Source organism: Empidonax traillii, unplaced genomic scaffold (genome assembly GCF_003031625.1).
Source record: "Empidonax traillii isolate 1590-97213 ecotype Southwest subspecies unplaced genomic scaffold, ASM303162v1 scaffold1220:size151964, whole genome shotgun sequence".
Taxonomy (NCBI): domain Eukaryota; kingdom Metazoa; phylum Chordata; class Aves; order Passeriformes; family Tyrannidae; genus Empidonax; species Empidonax traillii.
Genome location: NW_020956413.1, coordinates 124,157 through 151,964, shown reverse-complemented (window position 1 = coordinate 151,964; position 27,808 = coordinate 124,157). Strand labels below are relative to the sequence as shown.

The 27,808-nt window shown below is 39.6% G+C and overlaps 1 protein-coding gene across 4 annotated transcripts; it reads left to right on the top strand.

Moving 5' to 3' along the window:
* The first annotated feature begins 490 nt into the window (after window positions 1-490).
* LOC114069249 (TBC1 domain family member 30-like) lies at window positions 491-27,808 on the top strand. Of its 4 annotated transcripts, none has more exons than XM_027905905.1 (12): window positions 491-564; window positions 960-1,025; window positions 3,948-4,073; window positions 4,528-4,713; window positions 7,325-7,493; window positions 8,607-8,775; window positions 11,540-11,645; window positions 15,856-15,968; window positions 16,131-16,270; window positions 17,931-18,137; window positions 18,343-18,399; window positions 19,638-22,024. In XM_027905905.1, the coding sequence occupies exons 3-12, from the start codon at window positions 4,008-4,010 to the stop codon at window positions 20,417-20,419; spliced, it is 1,995 nt and encodes a 664-aa protein (XP_027761706.1). In that variant the 5' UTR covers window positions 491-564; window positions 960-1,025; window positions 3,948-4,007; the 3' UTR covers window positions 20,420-22,024. The 4 variants fall into 4 exon arrangements, 3 of the variants coding, with proteins under 3 accessions (XP_027761706.1, XP_027761707.1, XP_027761705.1); XR_003573748.1 differs by lacking the exon at window positions 491-564 and adding an exon at window positions 27,799-27,808 and having other exon boundaries at window positions 966-1,025; window positions 19,638-20,622; XM_027905906.1 differs by lacking the exon at window positions 18,343-18,399.

Here is a 27,808-nt window from a genome sequence, read left to right as displayed (position 1 = left end):
AACAATTAAAATTATTTATTCACGTGACAAAATAAAATTAAGCCTAAATGAGAATACTGACAAAATGTGCTTTACATTTTCTGAAGAATTATTTTAAAAAAATTACATTCTGAACAATAATTTTAGCATCCCAAACTTCGAAATTAGTTTTGAGTGTCTTAATGTCAAGATGTTGATACAGATGTATTTTTCTGTGGATGCATATGACAGTTTGGAGGGTACTCATATAGTTTGTATAATAGTGGACTACACAAATTTTAGTGAAATGAGTTGTGCCAAACTACATAATCGAAGAAGATATTACTGCATTTTAAAAACTTTGTCCATATACTTCTTAATATGTACCTTGAATCCATTGTGAAGACAAAAATTCACAGGTTGAAATGTAGTTGCCGAAGCAAAATTTTGTGTTCTTGTTTCAACTGTGGGGGTTTTGTGTGTGTTGGGTTTCTTCCCCTTTTGAGCTAAATGAAAATAATGACCTTTTTCTTTTTGTTTCTAGGGGTTGATACAAAATTGAAATTCACTCTTGAACCATCTTTAGGTCAAAATGGTTTTCAGCAGGTAATCTGATTCATTTTCCTCTTGAGTTTGTGAAGGACTGGGTTCTCTGCAGTCAAGGTGCTTGCCTTAGTTCAGAAGTGCACCTGTCATCAGAATGTCAGCATATTATTTGCAATTGCATCAAAAGCTGTTCCGTTCATATTCAGAAAATGCAATAGGCTTTCATTGTTTACTCAGCTATCTCATAAGTCTTTGTGTCCAAGAATATAATACTTCCATTGCATCATTAAGTGATAAATCTATATTTTCCCTGTGAGTGGATTAAGCCGTTAAACTCTGAAATGTGTGCAGTAAGATGAAATGAATGTGCATGTCTGCAAGGTTGTAAATGCTGATATCCTGCTGCATTAAACTAATGATGGTTTTTCTACATTTTTGGATGCTTTTGGTTTTAGTGGCATGATGCGCTCAAAGCAGTGGCCAGACTGCCAACAGGAATCCCAAAGGAGTGGCGGAGAAAGGTAGGTACACCTGTATGCTTTGTGGGCCATATTGCCTGTAGGTTTCTCAGGACAGGTGAATGACATCAATATTATCTGTTGGGATATTTTTTAACAAATATTTGGACCTTTTGAGTTGTACTGGGGATTTTTCCTAGTTTACATTCTTCAGTGATAACCTTGCAGGACAGCTGGAGAAACTGAAGTGACAGGTAAAGATGGTGTTTTCTGCTTGAGGCTTAGGTAACTTTATCTGCTGCAGTTATTATTGCTTCATTCTGTCAGTCTCAAGGAATTGCTCTGGTGAAGCTGCCCCCACAGCTGAAGATAACCAAAAGGAGAACAAATCTGCAGTGTAGGCTGTCACACTTAAGGATGCGAAGTTGATAGATGCTAATGCTGACAAGAATGCTCATAGAAACATTTGATGGGGAAAATGCAGATTGTGTAAATTAGGGAAGTTCAGAGTCAGGAGTGATGTAGAATAGCAGAGTGCACTATTAGTGGGAAATTGCACTGAGTTGGTATTGTAGGAAAGGATCCATTGGGAATTTGCTAAAGTTACTTTATTGCTTTCTTCAGCAATGTTTGAAGTTCCCTAGCATAAGAAGAGGCATGTCTATTTGACTTTTCTTTAAAACAGAGTCACACAATCTCAGCTTTAAAAACGCTATTTTAATAAATATAATATTTTTGAAGCTTTGGAAAATATCTGTAGTTCCTTTGATGCATCTTTGATGCATCAGCTTAATTTCCTTTTCCAGTTTTCTTTTTGCTGTCTTTCCAGCCTGAACTGTATCTTCTTACAAATCAGAGGAGAAGGAAGTAGAAGACTTAGTGGCGTTGTTTTCCTCACACCACTATGAATTTATTTTTAACCTACAACTAAAGTGAATCATTATATCCATCTAACAGCCTTTTTTTCTTTCCTGAAACATTCTTTGCCCATGCTCTAGAAAGTGTCTAAGACACTTTACTGTGGTACGTGAGTGGCACAAGTCACAGAATCACAGAAGGGCTGAGGTTGGAAGGGACCTTTGGAGGTCATCTGGTCCAAGCCCTCTGCCCAATCAGGGCCACCTACACCTAGTTGCCCAGGACTATATCCAGGTGACTTTTGAGTATCTCCAAGGAAGGAGATACTCCACAACCCCTCTGGGAAACCTGTGTCAGTGCTCCGTCACCCTGGTGGTGAAAAAGTGTTTCTTGATATTTGGAGAGAACCTCCTGTGTTTCAGTTTGTACTCATTATCTCTGGTCCTGTCATTGGGCACCGTTGAGAAGAGCCTGGCTTTGTCCTTCGTGCAGCCTCCCTTCAGGTGCTGATACAGACTGCTAGGATCCCCCCTGAGCCGCCTTCAGTCTGAGTGGTCCCAGCTCTTCAGCCTTTCCTCATTGGAGAGATACTTTGCAACTGGGTGATCCCCAGCATATACTGGTGCCTGGGATTTTTTTTCCCCAGATGCAAGAATTTACACTTCTCCTTGTTGAACTTCATGAGGCTCTTTTCAGGCAATTTCTGCATCCCACTGAGGAGCCCTTGGGCTTATCAACCACTCCTCCCAGTTCTGTGTAATCAGCAGATATGCTGAGGGCGTGCTCTGCCCCATCACCCAACTCGAGTCTCTGTCTTTCCTTCTTGTTCTCCATGCCCATCTCTGTGTTTGCTCACCTGTGACCACAGGGTGCTACCTGAAGAAGTAGCCTTAAGAAAAGGAATGTGGTTCTTTTCATTGCCATTCCCTGGTTTCCCAATGATTTTAAGATAGATACTAAAATAAAGGAATGATTTTGTGTTAGCAGCATGCTGATTGCCTCCTTTGCTGTCAGCAGGAGGAGCAGGATGACATCTGCATTATTGCTGTGGAATGTGACATTCATTTTCTGGGGCTGGCAGAGAGAAAGAATCCAGTCAAACAACACCATAGGATGTCAGCAGAGCCCAAGCTGCTGGGAGGCAGAACAACAGCATTCCTCCGCATGGCGGCTTTGCAAAAGTGTGGGAAGGGACATTTAAATGCAGAAAACATGAGATTCTGGGAGCTGTCTATAAATTCCTTCATCATGCAGCTATCTAAGTGTTTAGATCTGTGGAAAGTATCTAAATTGCTTTTCTCACTTGAGTGGATTAATGGCTGATAAAAAACTTGACCATTTTGCTTTCATGATATCTTTCAGTTACCTGGAGAAACATCCTTTATTGTTAATTGTCATTGTATGATGTGTCACATGTCTTTCGTGTTTCAGGAATTTTGCAAATCTTTAATAAAGGTCCAGCCTTTGTCATAGGTGCACATGCATAAATCTGTTTTGGCAGTTATTAAAAATAGTCAAATTGTTTGTTTCAGAACTCCCTGTAGCCCCAACAGTTTAGGAAGCCCTCTAGAAAGAGTAAGTTACTTTGATCCAAGTGATGCCTTTAGATCAATCCCAAATGGTTAACACTAGATACTATTTCTTCTGCAAAGTTGATCAGAAGAGACTTCTGGAAAGGAGAAGCACCAGCATTTTTAGGTTTCTTTTGTGGAGTTTCCAGGAGATATATCCATGGTTGAGTTTGAGGAAAGCCAGCAGCAGTGTTACTCTTTTGTAAAACTCCTTGTAGGTTATGAGGATAGAAGGGCTGAACTGAAAAAGAGGGTCCTTACCTTGTGCTTCCATTTTGGAGGGCCCCTGTGGTTTCACTGACAATGGACTTACATCTTTGGAAGCAGTTCACAGATCTGGACACTTAATGCTGACCTTTTCCTTCCTTTCTGATTTAGGGATCAAGATATTATTTTAATGGTGCCAAAATTGTTGTAGATATAGTCCTCTTCTGCATATTTCAAGGAGATTATATATGGGTGAAGCTGATGAGGTTAATCTAACAATATATATTAAAACTTTATATTTTAATCCAAGAAATAATTGATTTTGTTGACTTTCCTTGTGTATTTTTAGGTTTGGCTGACCCTAGCTGATCAGTACTTACACAGTATAGCAATTGACTGGGACAAAACCATGCGTTTCACATTCAATGAAAGAAGTAATCCTGATGATGACTCTATGGGCATCCAGATAGTAAAGGTAGACAGATAATTTGTTTTTGTTGTCTGTTATTTTTAATGAAAAGCTGAAATTTTCATTTGGCTTTATTTTGTTCTCTGCAACTGCCTTGGCAAAAATTACATCTTAATTCCCTTTGGCCCACCAAATTTTTTCTTTTTGTCTGCTTTGGGCCTTCTGCACTAGTCTCATTAGTGTCAGCTGAGAAAAAAATGGCCTCTTTGAAACCCAGAGATCTGTTAATATCTTCTGTAATAACTTTGTATGAACATCTTTTGGGTAACTTGTTTACTTCAGGGCTTGCTGAAACTATTTCTCTTAGTTAAGCTAAACGTTTACGGATTAAAAAAGAAGCATTGTCATCAACTTCGAGAATAGGTATTGGGAGGGTGGAGGTGGAAGGAAAACTAGGATAGGCAGGCGAACCAAAGGAATACACGTCTTGTCTGTCCTTGTTTGTTTTTTTTCTTTAAAGGACCTTCACCGAACTGGCTGCAGTTCTTACTGTGGCCAGGAGGCAGAGCAAGATCGAGTGGTACTGAAACGTGTTTTGCTGGCTTATGCCAGGTGGAACAAATCTGTTGGCTATTGTCAAGGATTTAACATACTAGCTGCACTTATTCTGGAAGTAATGGAGGGCAATGAAGGGGATGCCCTGAAAGTGAGTAAAATGGTTTTTTTCAGTGTTGAAGATTGCTTTTAATTAGTGAACTTCAGAATAAACCAGTACATGAATTTTATAGGCAGTCTAAAAGAGCAGGACTCAAAGGAGTTAACCAGTTTATATCTGCAGATTTTAATTAATTGTTAATTTTTTTTTCCAAACAGAAACAAATGAGGGTTTGGCTGTAATAAAAGAATAAAAATTAATAAAATAATAATTAATAAAAATAAATGGCAGCACTGCTACTCACTTTAGAATATCTTATCCCCTACTCTCAAGTCTGCTTGCAGACATCATGGGTAGCCGAAACTTTAAAATTGTAGTATCAACATCTTGTGTGGCAGTGGCATGCGAGGCAATTAATAAATCTGCTACATTTTAAAGCAAACCTTTGGAAAACACTAAATATTTAAAAGGGAATTAAATCACCTGAAACTAATTTCTAGGCTCTCTTAGTCATACAGTGGTTTATTTTCTCAGACCATTTTTATTCTAATTAAAGAAAGCTTCATGAAATTGATAGTATGTCAGAAAATGGAAATATGGTTTATTTTAACTCAGGAAGTGATTTGTTTGCTAAGGTCATGTGCAAATTTCATGAAGTAAACTCATGTGTATGAGTTGAGGTCAGATTAATAAAAGATAATTATGAGTCTTGAAATACTGAGCTGTTTGCCTTAGGCAATGATTTAAATGTAAGTATTTAAATTCACTGAGAGGTCCTAAAGTTTAAAGCTTGTGGTAGTAGAGTCCAGATAGCTGGTGTTTTTCCTGCATTCTAGAGAGCTGCCTGTAATAGGAAGAAAATACCATAATATACCTACTTTACATCAAAAACACATTATGGTAATATAGGAAATACAATCACCTGAGGTTTATGAAGTCCAAATTCTTTATAAGAACTGTGTGCACCCTTATGTTATTGTATTGTCTTTTATTGTGAGTGGTGTCGAGCTCCTTGTGGGAAGGAGGCAATGTAATGGTGCCAGACTGCCCTGGGGATACAAAGCACCGAAGGCTGTTTGCACCAAAACAGGTCTTACCTGGTAAAAGCAAGAATGAAAAATAGTCATTTCTTCTCTAAACTTAGTGTGTGGGCTTTGCAGGATTGGAGTTTTCCCAGAAGAGAGAGGGAAGAAGGGGGAAAGAAAGGGGGAGAGAAGGAGAAGAAAATAATTGGGTGTTGGTATGTGACTGTTTTGTTGTAGTCGCTGCCACCTAAACCAAGCAATGAGTGACTTCAGAACAGCTACAGATGCTGTTGCCTGTAAAGGTGCCCTCGGGACTGGAGCCGAGGAGTAACCGTGTTTGAATTATTGTAGAGGCTAGGGGTTAAAGGAGTAAGTGCATTCTCAGGACTTGCCAGTCAGGTCCCATTTTGGGGAAGGACATTACAAACAAAAGCTCTGTGGGAAGAGTCTTCCAGAGGCTGGGAAACAGCAGGTACTACTGACACCATGAGGCTTTAACAGCATAGGACCCAACGTGATAGCTTCAGTGAATGCCCAGCCAGTGATACTTGAGCCTTCACTAGTTAAGGTGAGCATCTTTAAGTTAAATCCCTGGAGTTGCCTCAAAGTTAGCCTACAGAAATTATGGTAAGCAAGAAAATCACAACTTGCATGTGTAGAAGCTATCAAAATGTGCATATAAGTCTCACAGATACTGAAACTTCAACAATATTTTTTCTCACACATTACTGTGGGGAAATATTACAGAGTCGAGTAATAAAAATAAATATGTAGAGATGTGTAATGAAGAAAATATCTATTGCAAACTGGTAGGTACATTAATCTGCTTTTTAAAAAAGCATTCTCAAAGCAATTTAATGTTGATGAAACAGAATGGACTTAAATGTTGAAAAAAGATTTCTGTTCTTTTCTATACTTTCATATATCTGAGATCTGTTAAGTAATATGATTCATTGGGAAGGGGCAAAAGCCTTTATAAATTGGTTTCTTTATGACTTATGTCATAAGTAATTAATGAAAGCACAAATGGCATAGCTGTAAGTTAATGTTGCTTTATTAAATTATTATTCCATCAGTTGAAATATATCTGAACAAAATAGTTGATATTTTTCAAGCACATGGTAACACATCACAGTAAAATGTATGGAGAATCTCTTTATAAAGAATAGTATCTTGCATTTTGGGGAGGGAAAAGAGGTGATTTGGACGACCAGTCTTCTAGCTGTGGCAGTTAACCAGAGAAGGGACACTGAAACTGTCCAACAGTGTGGAGAATCTCATAAACACATCCACCATCAAAAGTGTTAAAAGTTGCCTTTGGTTTGATTAATGCTGCCGATTTGGGCATAGCTTACTGTGACATTGATTTCAGTCATTCATGGTTCATAAATTCTGGACAGCCTTAAGAGATCTTTGCATTTTGATTGCTTTTGGGTACTTAAGAGTACTTGTAGATGCTTCAAATGATAATGTTTTCTTCCCATATAAATGGAGGTGCCAGAGGCATGTGTTGTCACTGTCTCTGAGCTATTCTTTACTGAAGAGAACTTGCAAATGCTCTAGTTTTATTTTTATGTTATTCCTAGAAAATAACTGGCTCTGTAAGTCTTACTTGATGATCTTTCATTTTCCCACAGATCATGATTTACCTGATTGATAAGGTGCTTCCTGATAGCTACTTTGTCAATAATCTCCGTGCTCTCTCTGTGGATATGGCTGTTTTCCGAGATCTTTTACAAATGAAGCTTCCTGAACTGTCCCAGCACTTAGATACCCTGCAAAGAGCTGCTAACAGAGAAAGTGGAGGTACATTCAGCGGAAATCTGTCTTGTTATTGTTTCGTCTGAGCACTGGTTTAAGAATACAGTTTAAGTGTTTGCATGAGCTTATTGCTTAGAATATATTTTAAATTGTTAAGGTGAAACATGATGCTTTCAATTATTGATAACCTTAACATAAATAGGTGGTGCTTTCAGGAAAAAAAAAAAAAGAGGGAAATAACTTGGTCCCACCGCTAGATGCAAACAGAATTGTGTTGACAAGACTGTATAATGCATGGGGTGACAGCGCTAACACGTAGCTTAGTACAAGGGCTACATTGAAAAGGTAATTTCTTGCCTTAGCGCAAAATACCTGTCCTACTATTGCTATTCTGGGAAGATTTACAGTGGGAGAGCCAGTGGGGGCAGGTTAGTATTTCTTCATCCTAGATGCTTAGCAATACACAGGCACAAAACTCAGAAGTACATCTTGGGTTGCTACCTGAAAACTGGCTTTGCACTGTGATTTTTTTATTCCTGGTGTAGCATTCCCTCCAGACTTTCAGCTCTTTTATTTGGGAGTGTTTTGGGAAGCATGTTTTGGATTTTTTTCAGTCAGGAGGCTAAGTGCACCCTGAGTTCCATCTTAGAAAAGATCTACTACCATGTTCCACGTGGCTATGTCCAAACTATAATTGCTGAAGAAATGCAGTGTTTTGGGGGGCAGTTGGTGATTTTTGTTTGTTTGTTGGGGGGCGGGGTGTTTGTTTGTGTTTTTATTGTTTTGGGTTTCTTGTTTATTTGGTTTCATGTGTTTAGTTTTTAGTTTTGTTCTTAATGAATGTTTTTATTTCGTATGACTTCAGAGAAAGACAAGCAATCTTTCTGATACAAGGGAAAAAGGTGTGGTAGCTTATTCCAGGGTTTACAGTCCAAAGCCAGTGTTGCTGCTTAGTTTTTGCAGCAGCAGAATGAAAGGTGACTGTCATTTTTCCATTGCTTTTCTCAGCTTATCTTTGGACAGCTGTAGGCTAAGTTAGTTTTGAGTGATGACAGAGGTACTAGAATGTGTGGTGGATTTGAGTGTGCAGTTTATACTTCTTGTAAAATAATAGTAAATTGTAGTATTTCAAGTTTTTTGTTTGTTTTTTAACTTCAGGAGGCTACGAACCCCCACTTACAAATGTTTTCACAATGCAGTGGTTTCTGACGCTCTTTGCCACTTGTCTGCCTAACCATACAGTTCTGAAGATCTGGGATTCAGTATTCTTTGAAGGCTCTGAAATTATACTGAGAGTAGCTTTGGCTATCTGGGCAAAGCTTGGAGAGTAAGTGGTCATTTTTATGTGATTTTTCTTTTCAGTATGAGCTGTCTGTAACTTTCGTTTTCCCAAAGAGCATGTTCTCAATTCTAAACAAGGTGAAATCTTTCAGGAGAATGATTTTGTTTTGAAAAAGCTGCACAAAGGATCTCTGTGGTTTCCCAAAAACACATGATTCTGACATGGTATCAGAATGGACATGATAACCAACCTTTGCTGCAGGAAATGTCTCCAGTTGTTTGAGTTGTCTGTGTATAATGTCTTCATGCCGTGCTGATAGGTTAGTTGGATTTTCCAGAACATAAACCTCAGAAGGAACTGGTAAATACTCGCTGGAAAAACACACACACAGAGACTTGAGGGTGACTAGCTAACTTAGTTGGGTACCTGAAGCTGGGGATGTTAATTCTCGTTTTCACTTAAGGAGATGTAGGGATTTGAGCCCATTTGCTATGCCCAATAAAAGAGTTTGGTGTTACTAAGGGAATGACTTGGTGAGACATAGGTCTTTTCTGTTAAGAACTGAAAACAAATTTTCCTGAAATTCTCTGCTTTTAAGTACATTTGAGCCAAGTTTCTATCATAGTCCTTTAAGGTCTTGGAAGCTCACCATAAGGCCAAAACACAAGAGATGGTTAGTTCTTGTAAACTTCTCTGTTGTTACAGCAAATATTTGCATTCCAGAGAGTTTACAGTACTCCCAGAGAAATGAGTTTTGTCACTGGCTTCAGTGGGAGGTGTGAGCTCTGACAGGTCAACCAGATTGTTAGTTCAGCTGGAAATGTTTTTCAGCTGGCATCAGCAGCTGTATCAAGTTTTTCTTGTGATGACTTTTAACACTCACCTTCTTTTCTTCCCTGAGACCAAAACACTGGGATTTATGTGCAGCTCTGCTCTTGGACGTTTTGCTTTATTTTTCTTACTGAATAAATTAGCTCTGCAAGCCAGTAGCACTGTAAGAGGCATTGTTTAGTACATTTAATTTTTAATCTGAAGAATAATAATTGTAATAACAATTTCCTGAGAGCATTTTTAATCAGTTCGCAAATGAAACTTGCACAAATCATTTGCTTTAGGATCAAGCTATATGTAGTCACATAGTGCTTTAGATAAAAGGTCCTATTGCAGTGGGTCTCTGTGCACTTAAAAGCTGTGAGTGTTACAACTAGTGATAAAAAAAGAAGTTACTGCTTTGAAGATTTTACTGTAAAGTTTGAAGAAAAATTTAATATTTAAAAAAATGGAAAGAAAAAGAATCAAGAAATCTGTAAGAATATATCCAAAAGAATAAGCTGACCAAACTGCACGTTTTGTAACTGTTGTTTGTGGTGAATGGGAGAAGGTCTGGTAAAAGACTGGGCATTGAGTTTTTGCTGGGAGAAGATTGTGATTTTTTTGTTCCTATTTGTCCACCATTAGAAATAAACCAGGGGAGATTTAAAGAAGCGGGGCCTGAAATAGTGATCATTGTCTCATCTTCATAGTTTTCAGGACTATCATTCTAGAAATGAAAATTTGGTGAGAAGTGTGTTTTAAAAATGTTGGTGGCTCAGTTGTACTTCTGTTTTGAGGGAGGCTGAAAGAACAGGGAGGTTAAAAATAGATGCTGTGGAATAGGTGCAGTATGTGGAGGTCATGAAAGACTGCTATCGGGAAGGTAAGCAGTAGGTTTGTGATAATTGGCTACGTACCATACTAATTTTTTAATTTTTTTTTTTTTAGATATGTAATCATTATTTTAACTAAACTATGCTAAGACTTCAATAGGAGTTTCACAGTTCAATGGTTGTTCTGTACAGAGGCTGAAGATCCAGAAAGTTTCCTCTTCTAATGCTCAAGAAAAATGGCAGTGTATTTTTGTCATCTTTCCAGTAGCTGTGTTTTAGAGGAGCAGCTACAGTATGTAGCCATCAATGCACTTCCTTGGGATAGAAGTAAAACAAATTTTTCACTTGAGAGATTTTTAGAAGCTTAATATATGTAGAACACCAACTCATGAAGGCTTATTACTCATATTTCCTTCCTCTAGCAGACACTGTGGGTGATTCTGTGTTTTTAGAGATTTAAAGAAAACTTTAGGGAAAAAGCCCCAAGCAATTGAACCCCCTCCCACCCCCCAAAAAACCCTAAGACAAATGAAAACACACTACCAAAGCAAACAGGCAAAACAAAAAACTTTACATCTTTAATTTAGAAATAGCATTTGCAAATATGATGAGGGAGTTTTCCTTCATTCTGCATTATGCTAGCATAGTTCTTTTTGAACACAATGACATATATATATATATATACACAGATACTTAATTTATTCCACAGGAATGGTTTCTGGCCAGAAGATATGTTCCTGTCTGACAAAAAGTTCAGATAGTGAATTCAGTCATCTGGTGCATGGTGAAGAATGGGTGATGAGGCAGTCAAGAAATCCTTATGCTCCCTTTCTGAGCTAATGAGAGAATGCCCTTGTGCTAATAGAAGGCAGGATTTACTAATTCTTGTGTTGTAGAAGTAAAAGGGGCAGAGAGAATAGTCTGTCTGGACATACATGAATCCCTTATCATGAGCAATCAGGACAGTAAGCTGTAGTCAGTACATCCTTTTACTGCATGTCACGTGCTCAGTTTTATTATTTGGAAGTCTAAGCAGGATTGCAAATAAAAGTTAAGCTGACTAATGGAAATGTGTATTTTATGATGGCAAAAAAAAGGCAGGTTTGCTCTACGTATCATCATATGTAAAAGTAAAATAAAAACCAACATGTATTCCGATGTAGGCAAATAGAGTGTTGTGAAACTGCGGATGAGTTTTACAGTACAATGGGCAAGCTGACCCAGGAGATGCTTGAAGACAGTCTGATTGACAGCAATGAACTTATGCAGGTGAGTAATTGTGATATAATTTGTGGGGTTTGTGTCATCCTTCAGATGTTGATTCCTAACAAACTACATTTTTGTTCAGATACTGCAGAAACCTAAACTCTCCCCAGAATAAAAGTTTCAGATAACTGGGTTGAGCTGGCACATTAATGAAACAAATAGATGACCTGCAATTAAAGCTGTGATTTTATGCACTAAATATAGAGAACCACTAGACTGCATTTGATAAAAATTGGTTCTATGTTGATAGCTGGAAGTTTGTTGTCCTATAATGCCCAACTATAAACATCCAATAAAGTACAATAAAATTTGATTTACACAAGTGAGATACAGAATCTTTTAGTAGTCATCATTTTTAGGGTGTTCTTTTGTCTTATTTTGATGTTTTGGTCAGTTATTTATTACACTGTATGCTTCTCATTCTGCAGACACTGTGGGAAGCAAGAGTCTATGCAGTGAAAATGGAATAAAAAAATCCTTCATGATTTAAAAAAAAAAAAGGGCCACAAACAGTCATTAGTGAACTATAAACAAAGACATCTGTAGATAATTGCTGTCCCTGAGTTTTCATAATGTACGTCATTGTTTGAGAACGAAGATCCACATTGTTCTGGAAAAATAAAGGGCCTTTAACATTGCAGATACACGTTCGTGCTTACACTTGCTCTTGTGATATCTTTAAGGTGTCGTTTTCTTAGATGTTTTATAAAGACTTCATGCTACACTTCTAGAACTTCCTTTTGATGAATTAGAGCACAGTGATTAAATGGGTGCAAGTACAGAGCACGTAATAAACCTGAAATTGGGTGCCTGCCTTAGTGAAGGAAAAAAAGTCAGTCTATGAAGTTGCATGAGTTTAATAACGGTAGTTAGCAGGTGACCTCTGTTACCCATTATTTGAAGCAAAACCTAATGTCTGGGATAGTGTACTTCCCTAGTCTGGTAAAGTACTGCCCCAAAGTGTAAAGGATTATTTTCAGATTTATTATTTTGGTTATTGTTCTTTTGTCTATGAGAAAGCTCTAGGAATGGGAGAGGTGAGCACTGTGAGGTTTTTTTCCTTCAGAAATGGAAATGCAGCTGGTCAGAGGTACTCACATGCTTTTTAAAGAGTGTTTAGGTTCTTCTCAAGACTGTTCAGATACTGAGGATGTGTGAGGAGAACAGTGCTAGCTGAAGCCTTCTCATATTCATTGTGCTTCAGTTCCTGGTCTCCAGTGTGGTACAAAATCAAGATGTGATATTTGTGAAAAAGAATAATCTTGAGAAAAGTAGACTTTAATGATTCAGTGTGGATTTCTTTCTTTGCAGTTGTGTGTAGTAGAAGATAGGGCGTAGCTAACTTACTGGTTGCTGGGATGGAAGGATTGTTTTTGGGTTTTATCTGTTGCAATTACAAATATACTAAATTAGCAGTCTTTGTGTTTCAGCAAAAAATGAGTACTTGGTGCAAAGTATGTGTGTATTCATAGTGAATGTGTGTATTTTGTGAAACTGGCAGGAATGCTAAGGTAGGAAAGCATTGCCATTGATATGGAGAGTGTGGCAGGTTGAAGTTTTGTCCATAGAAAAGTGTGTCTGGTTTATTTTTAGTAGGACACAGTGTGTCCTGTTAATTGAGGAAACCGCAATGTAGTTCGATAGCCTTCTTGAAGCCAAAGGCAAACACTGGCAGTGTAGCCATCTCTGAGGTCTTCACTCCAGGCCCTCTTTACCATAGGTGGAGAGAAATAGGCACTACAAGAGTTTACCATCAGGGTAGATGATGCTACCACATACTTGTCTGGTTAGAGAGAAAATTAAGAAATATGAACCATTGCATTAATGAAAAGACTCAGGCTGCTTGAACACACTGCCTTTTGAATTTCTTCAAACTTTTTCAGAGGAATCAGACAGACATGAATGTTTGGACTGCTTTTTCTTCAATTTTTTTTCTTTTCCCCTAATAAAAATCAGAATGATGAATTTACATAATCAGAATGATGAATTTACATCTAATACTTTTTACAAGGTAGCTCAAGGATTAGTAGCCTACTGCAGGAAAGGATTAATATCCCGCTCTGCCTTCCCTGCATGTTTCAGGAAGGCTTGCTGGTGGCAATCATCTCGCTTTTCTTTAGACTTGCATAATGCTTACATTTACATCTGAGCTACTTGTCCAGGCTCACTTAAGCCAGTGAAGAGTAACAGGCTCTTCTCAACCACTGGGAAACAAATTGTGCTTTAAAAGTCTTGTTTCCTTTGGGAGTTAGAAGAGGGAGGGATAACAGATCCTTAAGGGGAGGTGTTGACAGAGCAGATGTCTAAAGCAGGTCAGAGGACTCTCGTCCTCATCCTCTCCACCAGCATATATAGTTGCTGTAAGTTTATCCCTCCTATGCAGGCACTGCATGTAACTTGGATTGATTGAGGGCTTAAAGCTTTGGCAGATTTGGCCCTTGTGTTGCAAGGGTTATTAAAATTTATTACTGAGTAGAGTATAGAGGGATTGGAGGAGGAAGTAAGTCTACAGCTTCTTCCTTTTTCAGATTGAACAGTTTGGGTAAATAAAAGGTGAGTGCTATACATCAGATTCTATACTGAGTATTTATTCAAGAGTAGAAACTAAATACAGTATTCAGTAATGCCATTTTATTGGCCTGTTAATAATGGAGACAGAAGTCTGTACACCAGGTGTCTGCAGATACTCTAAACAGCCTGTGCTAGATTGAATTCATGCTTTCATGCCTTCTCAGAAAGCAAGCATTTTTATAAGCAGCTAAACTAACTCAGTTTGTACACCCAGAAACATTGAAGTGTAGAGAAGATGAGAAGCTAACAGGAGAAAGAGAAGCATCCCTTTGTATTTACTGGGATGGAGGGAACGGGAATTATCCCTCTATGGTACTCTAGCATTTTAGACTATCCCCCTAGACAGTTACCCTGATCTGATGGTATTCACTGCTAACTTTTTACTTAAATAACACTTTTTGTGTTATCTTTTGGGCTCATTTTGCATTTACTTTTTGTCTTGTCTTCTTCATGAAAGTGAAAAGAGAGAAGAGCCTTAAACCAGTGTGGGTCAGCTCTTTAGATCCGTGTGTTTGAGCTGTCTGCAAAACAGCTTACTCTCTTTTGGAAGCCACAGCCTTCTCTATGGTGTTCTGCTGAGGGTGTAGATGCCTTTGCATTTTTAGAGTAAGGCAAAGAACTGTAAAATGATTCAAGGTGAAAATAGAGGGCTTTTTCCTTGTCTCTTTTCTTGTTCCCGGAATCTGTCCCCTATCACCATAAGTAAGATACTGAGCTTGGCTGCCTCGTGCTTTGTATGTGTAGACCAATTCCCTCTGGCAGAGTTTTCACCAGAATTAACGAAATGGCTTCCAAGGCTGTGTACAAACTAGAAATGGAATACTTTGACACTGAAGCATTGCTGGGAGAATATCACAGGTGTTGATTGACAATATTTTTTTTTTATTTCCAGTGGAACTTGCATCAGCATAAAATTTGTTTTATGGATCTCTTAGTCAGGTGGCAAGCAAGGCCTACAGTTCTAATCTGATAACAAATAATTAAGCTGAAAATGTGTACTCTGATTGAAAGAAATTATAGAGAATCTGGAAGAGACACTGATTGGAGACAAGCAAAAGCTAAAACACAATCTAAAATAGTAGGTACAAGGAGTAAGTGAAGGACTCAGAGTCGACAGTTTCACTTACAGGGTAACTATCCTCTGAAAAGGTTACTGAAAAGACTGTTGACATAAAGAGTAGAAATAAATTCCAGACAAACTTACTTCTCTATGAAGGGAGAGAGTTGAGACTTAAGGAAAAAAAAAACCTCAAACAGGGAAGTATGGTGGAGATCAAACGAACAGGCAGAAATGTTGGACCGGAGGTAGGTCTTTCTCCAGATTGTAAAATGCCTTTGTCTGTTAGACTGACAGGCTATCACTGTTAGGCCCTAGAGAATATTTTTCTTTCAGAGTAGCATTGTAGTTTAATGGAGTGCCAAAACTTCAGTTCATGCTCTGGGTTTTTTCTAGTGGGTGAGTCTAGTGGGTGAGTCTTTTATGACTGAGTCATAAAATTAGACCATTTTCTTAAGCACATGAATGTGCAAGAATGTGCATCTTTTAATCCTACAAGACTCTGAAAGTCTTTTCATGGAGAAATCTTTTGTGGGGCTGTTTGTTAAATCCACAGTTTTAAAAGCTGCTTTTTTTCCCCCCTAGACTGTTTATACCATGGCTCAGTTTCCCTTCCCACAACTGGCAGAATTAAGGGAGAAATACACGTACAACATTACTCCTTTTCCTGCAGCAGTAAAATCAGCTTCATTTTCAGGGTAAGTTGAAATGCACTGCTATGTCATATAGGATTATTGTTTATGTGGGATTGAAAAGGCAGATGGTACCCTCCCCTGTGTACTCTTAAGATAAAGATGTTTGGTAATGTTCATATTTAAGAATGTTTCTTTCTTAAGTTCTATTATGTTCTCATTTGACAGAAGGTTAGGCAGAACCAGAGACAGTGATGAAGAGAATGACTTAGATGATGAAGACTCAATTGCAAATGCAATTGGCTGTCTTGGACCATTAAGTGGGTTTTTGGCACCAGAGCTCCAAAAATACCAAAAGCAGATGAAAGGTAAAAGTGATTTTGTTAATTTTGGAAAATGTGGCTAAATCTTCATGGCCTTGCAGAAATTGTCTGTACCTTCTTCTGTGAAAGCTGCTATGGAAAATGTGTTTTATATGCACATAGAGGTTACAGCAGGTACCAAATGACATGCTGTGCAGTTGCTGAAGATGTCTTCAAAGTCGAGTTGGAAGGCTGTAGGTATTACAGTAAAAGACGGTGTGAATTAAGGATTTGAGTACAGTAATGGTTAACAAAACAACCCCATAATGTTGCCCACCCACAGAAAACCAAAGCACACGCATGGAAAACAGTCCACTCTAAATCCACATGTATTTCCAACACAGCAGTTGAGTAGTCAGCATTTTCGGAAGAGTGTACATATAATAAACGATTTTGACCTTTATTCATATATGCACGGCTGATACTGGAACCTCAGTATTAATATTACTATTCACAGTGAGTGAATTCTGCAGGTCATTTCATTGCCCTTTGGTCCAACCTTCAGATTGTTTTTGGGTGTTGGATATATGCACATTTAGAAGAAAAAAAAATGGTGTGTTCTGACAAAATGCCACTACTTTTCCAATCCCTCCACTTTGAAATAAAGTTTCTTGACAGAATTGTATGTATACCTGTGCAAGCTCTACAAGGAGAATTAAGTTCTGATCCATACAAGAAAAGCAAAGATGATTTGTTAACTTGTAGCAATCTTTCTGAAACGGTACTGGATTAACAGTGATTTCACAATATCCTGGGAGAGGCCGTTGTTCCTTATCCTCAACTCACCTCCACCTTGCCACCAAAAAAACCCCGCACTGTTGTAGCAGTTGCTGTTATCTGATTACACTTCATCGTCCTTGTGTCTTCATTTTGCTGAGACCTATAAGCTGCAATTTTCCTCTTGATTGCTGTGGTGGTTTGTTTTTCCCTTCCTGAGGGACTGTAAGACTCTACCCGCTGCTTCAAGCTAGCACTTAGTCAGAACATCAAACTGCTGTTGCAAACTAAGCCAAAGACAAATAAACATCCCTTGAAAAGAATTATCCCCCTGACCCTGGAGTGCCAGGTTGGTGCATGTGAAACAGCTGTGAAAATAAATTGCCCTGCCGCTCTGCAGCTGTGGATCAGAGATGCTCTGAAGTTGTCTGACCCTCAGCTGCTCTGCACCTATCCCTTTTGTCACTACTAGCAGCTTTCCCCCTGTGGTGTTGTAACTGTTTCTTGATGTTTCTTGGTGGTATCACTAGGTCAGTTGTTTAAGCTCATGCCTGCTTGACTGTAAGGTATTTTATAACTTGCATTGTTGGCCTCTTCTTTGACCAACTGAGTGTCTTTAATAATCAGTTTCTGAATTATTTCAATGATGGTTTGATGTACTTCTGAATATTTGAAGAACTGTGCTTATAACTTGGCATTTCCGTGTTAATTGACTTTTGTGCTCTTTAACCTCCCCTCAAACCCTTGCTATTCTTGACCAGTAGTAATACTACTTATTGTAAATAGCACAGCTTAGTTAAATATACATATTATAATAAATTTTTAATTTAAGAATATAGTTAAATAAGATGATAGGAATCAGATACAGAATTCCCCAGTAAATAATCTATGGAATTCCTTGAGTATGCCCATTTACTCTTCACCTCCACTTTATTCCCACCTTGTGCAGATCAGCATGAAGAACAAAGTCTCGGTTCCAATAACATTGCAGAGTTAAGTCCAGGAGCAATAGACTCTTGCCGAAGCGACTATCATGCTGCTTTTAACAGCATGATGATGGAGCGTATGACCACTGATATTAATGCACTGAAAAAACAATATTCCAGGATAAAGAAGAAGCAACAACAGCAGGTTCACCATGTATATATCAGAGCAGGTAACATAATCAAAACATGCTTCCTTTACTGTTTTATTGCAAGCTGACTTCATCAGTGGAGACAAGGCAAATGATGGGTTTTTACATTTAACCAAATAGACAAAACAAGAAAGACTGATGGGATATATAACACATTAGTAGTAAAGAGGGTTTGACTTCATACAGACAGAAAATGAGAAGGTGATGTTTTTTCTTCTTTTGTCAGGATCTGAAGATGATGACCCTGGGATTTTTTTAGGTCCCAGGGACCAACTGAACAATGGTATTTAAAAGTGTCTTTACTATCTGGGTGCATTGTGTTGATCTCTCTGATTAAAAACTCTAAACCTTTGGCACTCTTGGAATTGACATACTGAAGCACTGAAAAAAGTAAATGGAGAGATGAGGATGCCTCAGACCATGTGGCAGGTGGATTCCTGGCTGGTCTGTATTATCTGACCTCCTCTGAATTCATTCGGGCATGGCAAATTATGCAGCTAAAGGAACAGGCTTAGGTGTTCCATCGTGGCTGTCAGTTCACCTGGCCATAATGGTATTGTTCTGAGGGCTGAGCTGGACATCAGCCTGGATTTAGCAATCCAGATTCCCGTATTGGCAGACTCAACAGTTCAGGAGTTGGCACGAACAGCACAGCTGATGGTTTTAGTGGGCCTGTAAACTGAACACAGCGCACCCCACTCATTCTACCCCACTTGGGTGTCGTCTTTCTAAGTTAGCATTCAATCTTGCAAATAGGTCACTGTGGAGAATTTTTATTTCTATTCTAGATTGTTTAAACCTGTGCTAGCAGAAGCGTTGAAATACATGGAGCTACAATTTTTTCATTAACATAATTTGTAAGGAATTTTAAAAAAAAAATTAGTGAAATATTTTCTTTGAACAAAGGCTAGAGCCAACAGAAACAGTGCAAACAGTAAAATGTTGATTCCTAAGGATTGCCAACCCTTACCTTCCAAACACAGACCTTTCTAATCTTACTAATCATGATGCAGGGCTGGGCTTGTAGTTTAATCGAACGTTCATCTAATTTCTAATTCTGACTCTACTCCTCTGGTTTAATAAGATGCGATTTATCCATTAAAAGCACTTTGATTCATTCTCCAGTCACACAAGCCTCGTGGAGAGGCTTATTTTATTGACCTTGTATGGAGACTGAATTGCCTCTCACAGTTGGAAGAAGCGCAATTCCAAAAATCAAGAAGCTATTTTTTAATGATTTATTTTCATGGTCCTTCTGGCTCAGGACTTACCATAGGTGCAAAGCAGGGAGGGAGGACATAAAATCCTTATCACAGAAGGTACAGCTTTGTGTTCAACTCCAAGACATTAGTGAAATTCAGTGATGATTTTTAAGTTTGGGTTTTTTTTAAGTAAGCACTTAGTCCTACAAGCCTTTGCTATACCTCAAGAAAGGCATCAAATTTTGTGGTGAATCCTTAGAACACTAAGTTGTTTTGTTTTTTTAACAATACTGTGCTTCTTTTAAATGCTTTTTTTCAGACAAGGGGCCAGTTACCAGCCTCCTCCCTTCTCAGGTAAACCAATCCCCGGTGATAAACCACCTCCTTTTAGGTAAGAAGATGAAATTGAATAACAGGTCTCTCAAAAATGCTGTTATTCACATCCCAAGTCATGCTACAGGGAAGATGTCTCCCATTCCCCAAGAAGATCTTAAAACAAAACTCAACTCTCCGTGGCGCACTCACATACGAGTTCATCGGAAGAATATTGCAAGGGCCAAAGGCCAGCTGGGCTACGGGGATACTGTAGGACTGATAGATGAGCAGAGTGAGATCTGTAAAACAAATAGTCCTGGTGCAAAGGAGGAGACTTCCAAACACTCTGACTTTGGAGAAGGAGAAGGAGGTGGTTTGGATGACAGGACTACTCAGAAAGCTGATCAGCAGTCGTCTGAGCCGCTCTCTGTGGACAGCAGTACAAACATGGCAGTGATTCAGCTAAAACTGGAAGCACTTGAACTCACCTCAGATAGCAAAACTGATGCTGAGTCAACACCCCATCAGTCCAGCCAGCCACGTTTATCAGAGTCCTCCACTTCATCCAGAGACAGTGCAAACCTGGCTAAATTGCCCCAACCTGGGAACCCAAAGCCACAAGTCTTCAATCCTTTTCCCAGTGTCAAGCCTCTTCGAAAGTCAGCTACAGCCAGGAATTTAGGGCTTTATGGCCCCACTGAAAGAACACCAACTGTACACTTCCCACAAATGAGCAAAAGTTTCAATAAGTCTGCCAGTGGCAACAGTGGGACCAGGAAACGATGAATACAAAAAACGCAAAAAAATTGTATTACCTTTTTTTTAATGTGTGCATGTGTATGTGTATCCCAGAGTGTTTCTAATCTTTAAGTAATGGGGACAAAAGTGGTTACCAGATGATAAATAGGTGTCTATGAAAATTGTGTTCCTGTGTTGTTATGGGATGGATTAGTGACAAATGCGCTCTGGCACCCTATTGTCAATTCTGTGTAAAATAAACATTAACTTGCAGTGCAAAGCATGCTGTTCCTTTAAATCTAACTCAGACATTGAATCACCAGCTGCCTTTAGCCCCTCAGTCCCCCATGGCTGCCTCCTGTCTTTCTGAGCTCGAAGGACAAATTGTCCAGTGCAGCAGACAGGTATAACAGTTTTTGTGACTGTTATGCAGCTTCCCCCTTAGACCTCATCCTCATGCTCCATGAGAGCCAAAGAAGCCATGACTTAACAGAAGCACAAGCAGCCCTAGCAATCAGAAGTATCACTTCATGACATCTGGCTTCAGATGTTCTTGAGCAGCATTTTGTGCTTCTCTTCCCACAGCAATTCTCTGCTGATACTGTTTTTAATATAAATGTAGTCAGCGAGCATGAGAATAGCAGACACAAGTCCATCCACAACACTGGTTTGCTCCTTTTCTGTTACATGTGTGCATACATACATTTCTGTTACTTACTGCTGGAGAGTTGCAGCATTGTAAAATTAGGAATTAGGTACAACTATATGTGTAGTTGTATGATTATTATTATTATTATGGCACATCTTGGCTTCAATGGATTTAAAAGCTATTATCTAGATTAGATTTGTAGTTAAATAATAATTGCCAGCTTAGCAGTAGGTAAAATATATGAATGTTCCAAAGTAGTTTAGGGTTTTAAATTCTTTAAATAGAGTGATTAGATACTTAGAGTGCTCCTATCCCATTAGAAGCCAACACATCGGCCACTATGTTAGTGGGATGGACCCATGGCCTTCCATGGCTTGGTTCCTTTTTGGTGTGAAAGAAAAATAGCACCGTGATAAACTGAGTATTTATTTCCCAATCAAAAAGTGCAAAGCTGGTGAATATCATAAGACAAGTACTATGTATGTGTATTTATACATATATATGTGTGTGTGTATGTATGTATGTATATTACAGAGGCAGGCAGAAAAACTAAATGTGGATAATTCAACTTCAGGGTTGCAAAATCAAGCACTCAAATTCCAAGAAATTCAGGTTGCTCTTAAAATGTAGCTCTGCTAAACTGTGTGTACTGACTGTGATTCATTGCCTTACTTGCAAGTTTTCTGTGGCATGGAAGGGCCATAATTTGAAACGGGAGTAAAAGCCGTAACGATGAATCAGCCCCATTGTATGTAATATCTTACTTCCTTTTTAAAATTATTTGTTAAATTTGAAAATTAAATTATTAATGTCTGTTTATTAATGTGTCCCATAACCTATAGAATGTGATACCAGTTTTACTGTATACCATAACTTATAAGCTGTACAATATACCCTGTTCACTGTTGTGGGAACAGTTTTATTTTGCTGTTTTATGCAAGTGTATGCAAATAAAATAATATTCAAGAATGAACACTATAAATATAAACCAGATGTAGATCAGATCTTGCCCCTACGTTATTTCCAGGTTATAGTAGTATTGTCACTAATGATTACTTATAGTGCTAAGTAAATTTAAAATAATGTAGAATTTAGTCCCTGATCATGGACTGTATGTGAATTGTTGCTGCATTGATTTAGAAGAAATGACTTCTCAAAAATTTTACTGTGAATCATCCTCCCCAGTTCTTCTTAGCTTGTGTATCATGCAGCTGTATGCTGAACCAGTAAAAATAAAAAGACTGTCAATCTGCAAAAACTGCTAAAATGTTGCAAATATGTGCATGAATTTTCAGCATGTTGGGAAGTGATTAAGCAGTGGAAAATCAAATTTTGCATGGATATATGTCTGGGGAAAGAAAGCCAACAGAACAAATCCTAGCAATTCAGAACTATTCGATAATTGATGAGTGCACTCAGGGCCCTGTACTTGGAATTTTAGGACTGAGGCAAAAGAACCACAGCAACTCAGTGCATTAGTTTGACGATGCTTGCTGCAGGACATTTTCTTTAAGTACTACATGATGAGAAAATAGAATTTCATTTTAGCTACCTCAGCGATACATATCATTACCTCAAAGAATGGTCACTCTCCCTCTGAAATCTGCCTGTTAAAGATACAACAAAGGCAACTTTATCACTTAGCACTGAGATGGAACATTAAGATGAGGTCTAGGGAACTCCAGAGGAAGTTTCCCTTCTTTTTCCCCAAAGAATCCCTTCAGCAAATGAGGTCTGATGGTGAAGCTGTGCTTGGAGGAGTGGCATCACAGCACTGAGGATGTTGGGAACCATGTTGATGGGACTCTTCTCCATAAACGTTTTGTTCTCCTTGAAGCCTCCTTATGCTAATGCTCTCTTCCATATGACTGTCTTTTTTTCTTTATTTTCTTTTTTTTTTTTCTTTTTTTTTTTGAGAAAGTATTAGAATCAGATTGACCTTTTATTTCTGAGAATGTGTTTCACCATCATTACAAGGAAGGGGCATTTGATTCCATTTTGAGGACACTTACAGTCCTGCAAGTGGAAACAGGTCCAAAGCTATTCTAAGGTTATTTGAAATTGTCTGCGCTTTGGTGGTAAAAAATAGTAGATGGTAGAAATCAGTTGTTCAGAATTGCTGTCAGCAAACAGTTGATTACATCCTCAACTGCAGCTGTAGCAAAAATTCAATTTTGGGTACTTAACAAAAATCCCACCAGAATCCATTCAAAAAACCCTGAATGGTTGCTAGAAAAGCAACAAAACATTATTTCAAGCAAAAGTAAAATGTAGCCCTTTACACTGATATTGCCAGTTCAGGTAGATGTTCATGTTCAAAATTCAAAACTTCAAAAACTGTTTCAAACCTCCACAGTATGTATTTTAAATGCTGTGAAATTGTTAATACAGAAATAAGGTGAGTGGCTTCACCATACCGCATTTTTCCTTTACATTCTTTGCAATGAGTTACCATGTGCCCATCCACGGGCAGCAGCTGCATCTGGCTGAGTGGCAGCGAACCAGTATCATCTGACACCAGCTCCACTGAAGCATGAAGAGACAGAAACTCATCCTAATGCATCCCTACCCTTGTCAAATCTTTGCTCTGGTTTTACTCACTTTCGTTGGTGGAAGATTTGTTCAAGGCAGGGAGTTGTGGAGCCCTGCAAGTGATGTGAGATGCACAGTCATCCCACACCAGCACCCTCAGCTCATGTGTCATAACCAGGAGACACTGGCTGGGTGGGTGGTTTCTCAGGCAGCCAGAAGCTGCTTGGACACCTTTGAACACCTCTGTGTTGTTCACATCCTTAGGAAGATGCACTCCTCTGGGAGGGTCCTGCGTGAGAGGGGTGGATCCAGCACACTGCAGGAAAGTGCACATGTGAAGGGTGTCTTCTGCACACCCTTCTCCACTGAAGAGCCGTCCTTCAGAGCTTGCACAAGCTGACTGACCGATACAAAGTATTTAACATAATTTAGGACATAGAAGTGGTTTTCAGTGTCAGACCGTGCCCAGACCTAGCCCCCCCCCAGCCTGCAGGACGCTGCTTCAGCTGTGCTTCATCCTACAAGCAGCATATAGCATTTACTGGCTCACCACAAATTTAAAAAGAACCACAAATGTTTCCAAGTCTTCTTCTTATAACACCTTATGAAACCACACTGGCTTACCACAAATAAGTGATGGTGGCATGGAAGATGATATATGTGGATGGATAGGTTGGGAGGAGAGAAGGAGCAACCTATCCAAGCAAAAAGTACAAGAAGTTTTGAGGGAAAGCAAACTTAATGCCTGTGCTGCTTTTTAGGTTGTTTATTTGTAAACAACAAATCAAATGATCAGACCCATGATGTGCTGCTCCCTGCTCATCCTTCCTGTGTTCAAAGTGATCATGAACTTGCCTGATGACAGCAAGGTGCCACACCCTGTAATAATGTCCACCAACTTGGTAGTCCAATGGTGCTCCCAGCCTGCCCTGGCTGGAGGGAGATGCCAGTGGACAGCTCTCTGATGAGGTTCGCTGTGGCTTGCTTGACACAGTGAGCCATCAAAAAGGCAGTGAATGCTCGAATACCAGCTGGGGTAAAATGTGCAGTCATTGCTGGCACATGCGACATCTCTTGGCCTGAGCCAGTTTTGTGGGGAGGGTGTGGTTGTGATGACACTGCCCCAAAACTAGACTAGTAAGTGGTGTTGACTGTCAGGTGTACCAGGCCACTACTGGATGGATGTGGCTGTGCAACCCCAGGCAAAGCTCAGTGAGCTACTGCAGCTCCGCAGCGCTCGCTCAGCCCAAAGGCTCTGCAAGCCTGTGTGTGCTCAGAGCATGGCTTACACCAGTTTGCAGGGGATCTGGTCTATAGGTGCACCGCTGAAGCCCAATAGCGCTGAGATGTAATTCTCTGTGTCTGGTGTCTCAGCAGCAACCCTGATGTCTGGTAGAAAGGGCGGCTACATGGTACATTGTTTCTTCTCTCAAGGGTGTGTATGGTGTTTCATTATCATTTGTTGATTGTTGTTTTTATAATGTAACATGGGGAAAATCTTTGAGCAGTGCCTCATTTTTTGAATACTAGACAGGTGCTTTCTGTATCACAGGACTCAATAGTTTTGCAAGAAGATAAAGATAGCTCTGCTGCTTGTTTCAACCCAGTGTCTTTTCCCTGACCAGTAATGGTTGGAAATGCCTAAGAAAGGAGTCCTGTAGTTCTGTAGTACAGTACATCCAGAGACTGCCTTCTCTTGGGGCAGTCATCCGTTTTGGCCTGAGTTGAGCACATCACACAGAGATGAGGTGGATGGCCGGGCCAGCAGCTTATCCACAGCAAACTAGCAGCATGCTGATGTGGGCAGCTGCATGCACAGCAGGGACAATAAAGGTTCAGCAGCAAAATTTCCTCCTTCACATGAAAAGAATAATAATAATGGAGATATGGCCAAGAATGAAAAGAATAATAAACACCAGAAGACGTGAGCCTGAAGCAGCAGCTGTTGTGGTGGTTCCTGCTGTTGTGCCCATTTGCCTCTGTGGGTGCTGCTTGCACTTCCAGCCTTATAGTTATTCCTCCCTTCCAGGTTGACTGGCCTTCTGTTGCTGGGGAGATACTATGGTACTGGGCTGGAGGGATCCTCCAAAGGGGCAGGATGTAGGAACAGGCTGGAAAGCCTCTCAGGCCCTCAGAGGGTCAGATGTGGCTGAAAGCCCAGATCCAATGCCTCACACAGCCCATGCACTGCGGAAGGATTCACAGGCAGTACATCCTGACTGGTTTTTTAGCCCCGTTCAGACACACCCAATGGTGTTGCTCTGCTCTTGCACTCTCTGCCTATGATGGCCCTTCCACCTTGCTTTCCCTTCCTAACAGCTCTAGGGGCATCTCCAAATGACGCATGGGTACGAACATTGACCCAGAGTGAAGGGCAGGTGCCAGTCAGTACAGAAATACCACAAGGACACTAGTGGAAAGAAGAGGTTTGGCCGGCAAGAAGGAAGAAACTTCATTCTTAGAAAAAGTAGTTAAGGTCTCTGTCAACCACCTAGCATAGGCATAGAAGTCCAGTGTTAAGACTTTGAAAGGCCAGAGATTTAGAGCTTGGCAGCAATCAGTCATGGGTGCTCAGGGAGAGGAAAGCTGAGCGGAGCCTTACAAGGTGTGAACTTGTTCCAGGCAATGAAAGTGGTGTCAGAACTTGCACAATTTTTTCACAGCTGGGGCTTATAATTTCAGCTTCCCTTACTCTTCTAATGAAATCTTTTTGTTAAACTGTTTTCTTGGGGGGTTGTTTGTTTGGTTTTGGTGTTATTGTTGTTTTGGTTTTCTGTTTAAAAATATATGTGGGTCTATTGCTCTGTTTTATCTGCACCAAAATACAGCTCTAAACCTGATCATTGTAAGCTTGTTCTCACACTGCCAGTTAGTTACCTTAGACATACATCATGCCCTCTTGAACTCCTGATTACTGTATATGATAATTTTTATACTGTTTCCCCTGGACTATTACACTTTTCACCCAGCTGCAACAATACTGCTGCTGTCTGAGCCCAGCACTTTTGGAGAAGAGGCTTCTTCAGAGGGAGCAGAAGGACTATTGCCTGCTTGGTAGAGTGCCAGATGACTTGCTATTGCTTGACACATTCTTTATCTCCACGAGCCAGCACTGAGTCACTGGTTTTCATACAGACTAGAAAGTGTTCACTTACGCCCAAGAGACACTTCTGGCATTTGTGAGACACAAGTTGCCCCACACTTTTGCTGAAGCTCCAGGACAGTGTGATGGACAGAGTTGGGGGGGATTTCACTACTGCAGTTTGCAAGACATGATAGCATCTTCTGTGAAAGTGCTACAATATCTGGCCTCAAAGATGCGATATTGCTGGTAGAGGTTAGACCAGGTTTGCAGCCATGACCATCAGCAGGTCACTGTCTCAGTCCACACCATGTATTTCTGTGTTCATATCCGTTCATGGTGATCTTCTAGGTAGGGCCACTAGATGCCACTGGTGCTCCATGCAAACACAACTATTGAGCAATTCCTGTGAAAGGACATGCACCCGTAGCTTATTGTTTCAAATTTTTATCCATTTTCGATCAGATGTGAAGTGGTTTCCAGGCCGTTCACTTTCGATTTCACATTGCAACCTCTCTTCTCTATTTGAGAACTCTTAGTAAGCTTGCTAACCGTGCACAGTTATCCCAAAGCACAGAGACAGCCTAATGGTAGGTCGTTGGAAACAGAGCCCATAGCAGGACTCTAAAATGTTCTGAAGGCTCTCAGTCAGTGGTATAATAATTTTTCTCTCTGGAGGACAAGCTGGCAAACAGAATTCCAGTGACGAGCAGGTGAAGGAAGCTTGCTGGATTCACGGGCTGCCTTGTTGAGACTTCTTTTGTTTTATCAGCAATGATAATATACTGCCAGTCATGAATCAGGTGAAGTATTTCTGTCATAAATGCTGGAGTTGAGCTGTTCCATGCTGAAGGCTGAAAGAAAAAAAAAAAAACAAAACAACACCATTTTGTCAAACTTGTTTAAAAAAAAAAAAAGACAATTAACAAAACACAGCTAAACTAATGAGTACCTCGTCTCAGGTACTTGCCAGCTCTCTGGCCTGCCCTGGAGATCTTACTATTGAATCCCTGAGAGTTTTAAGCTTCCAGAGCTTGAAGAAAAACCACCTTCATGTCTCCACATGTGGATCTTGTGGAACCTTGAAAAATTACTTGCCTCTGCTGAGAACTGGAATTTGAAGTCCACATGCCAGCCACCAGCAATCAGTACTGACTTGAGCAGTGGGCCTGTG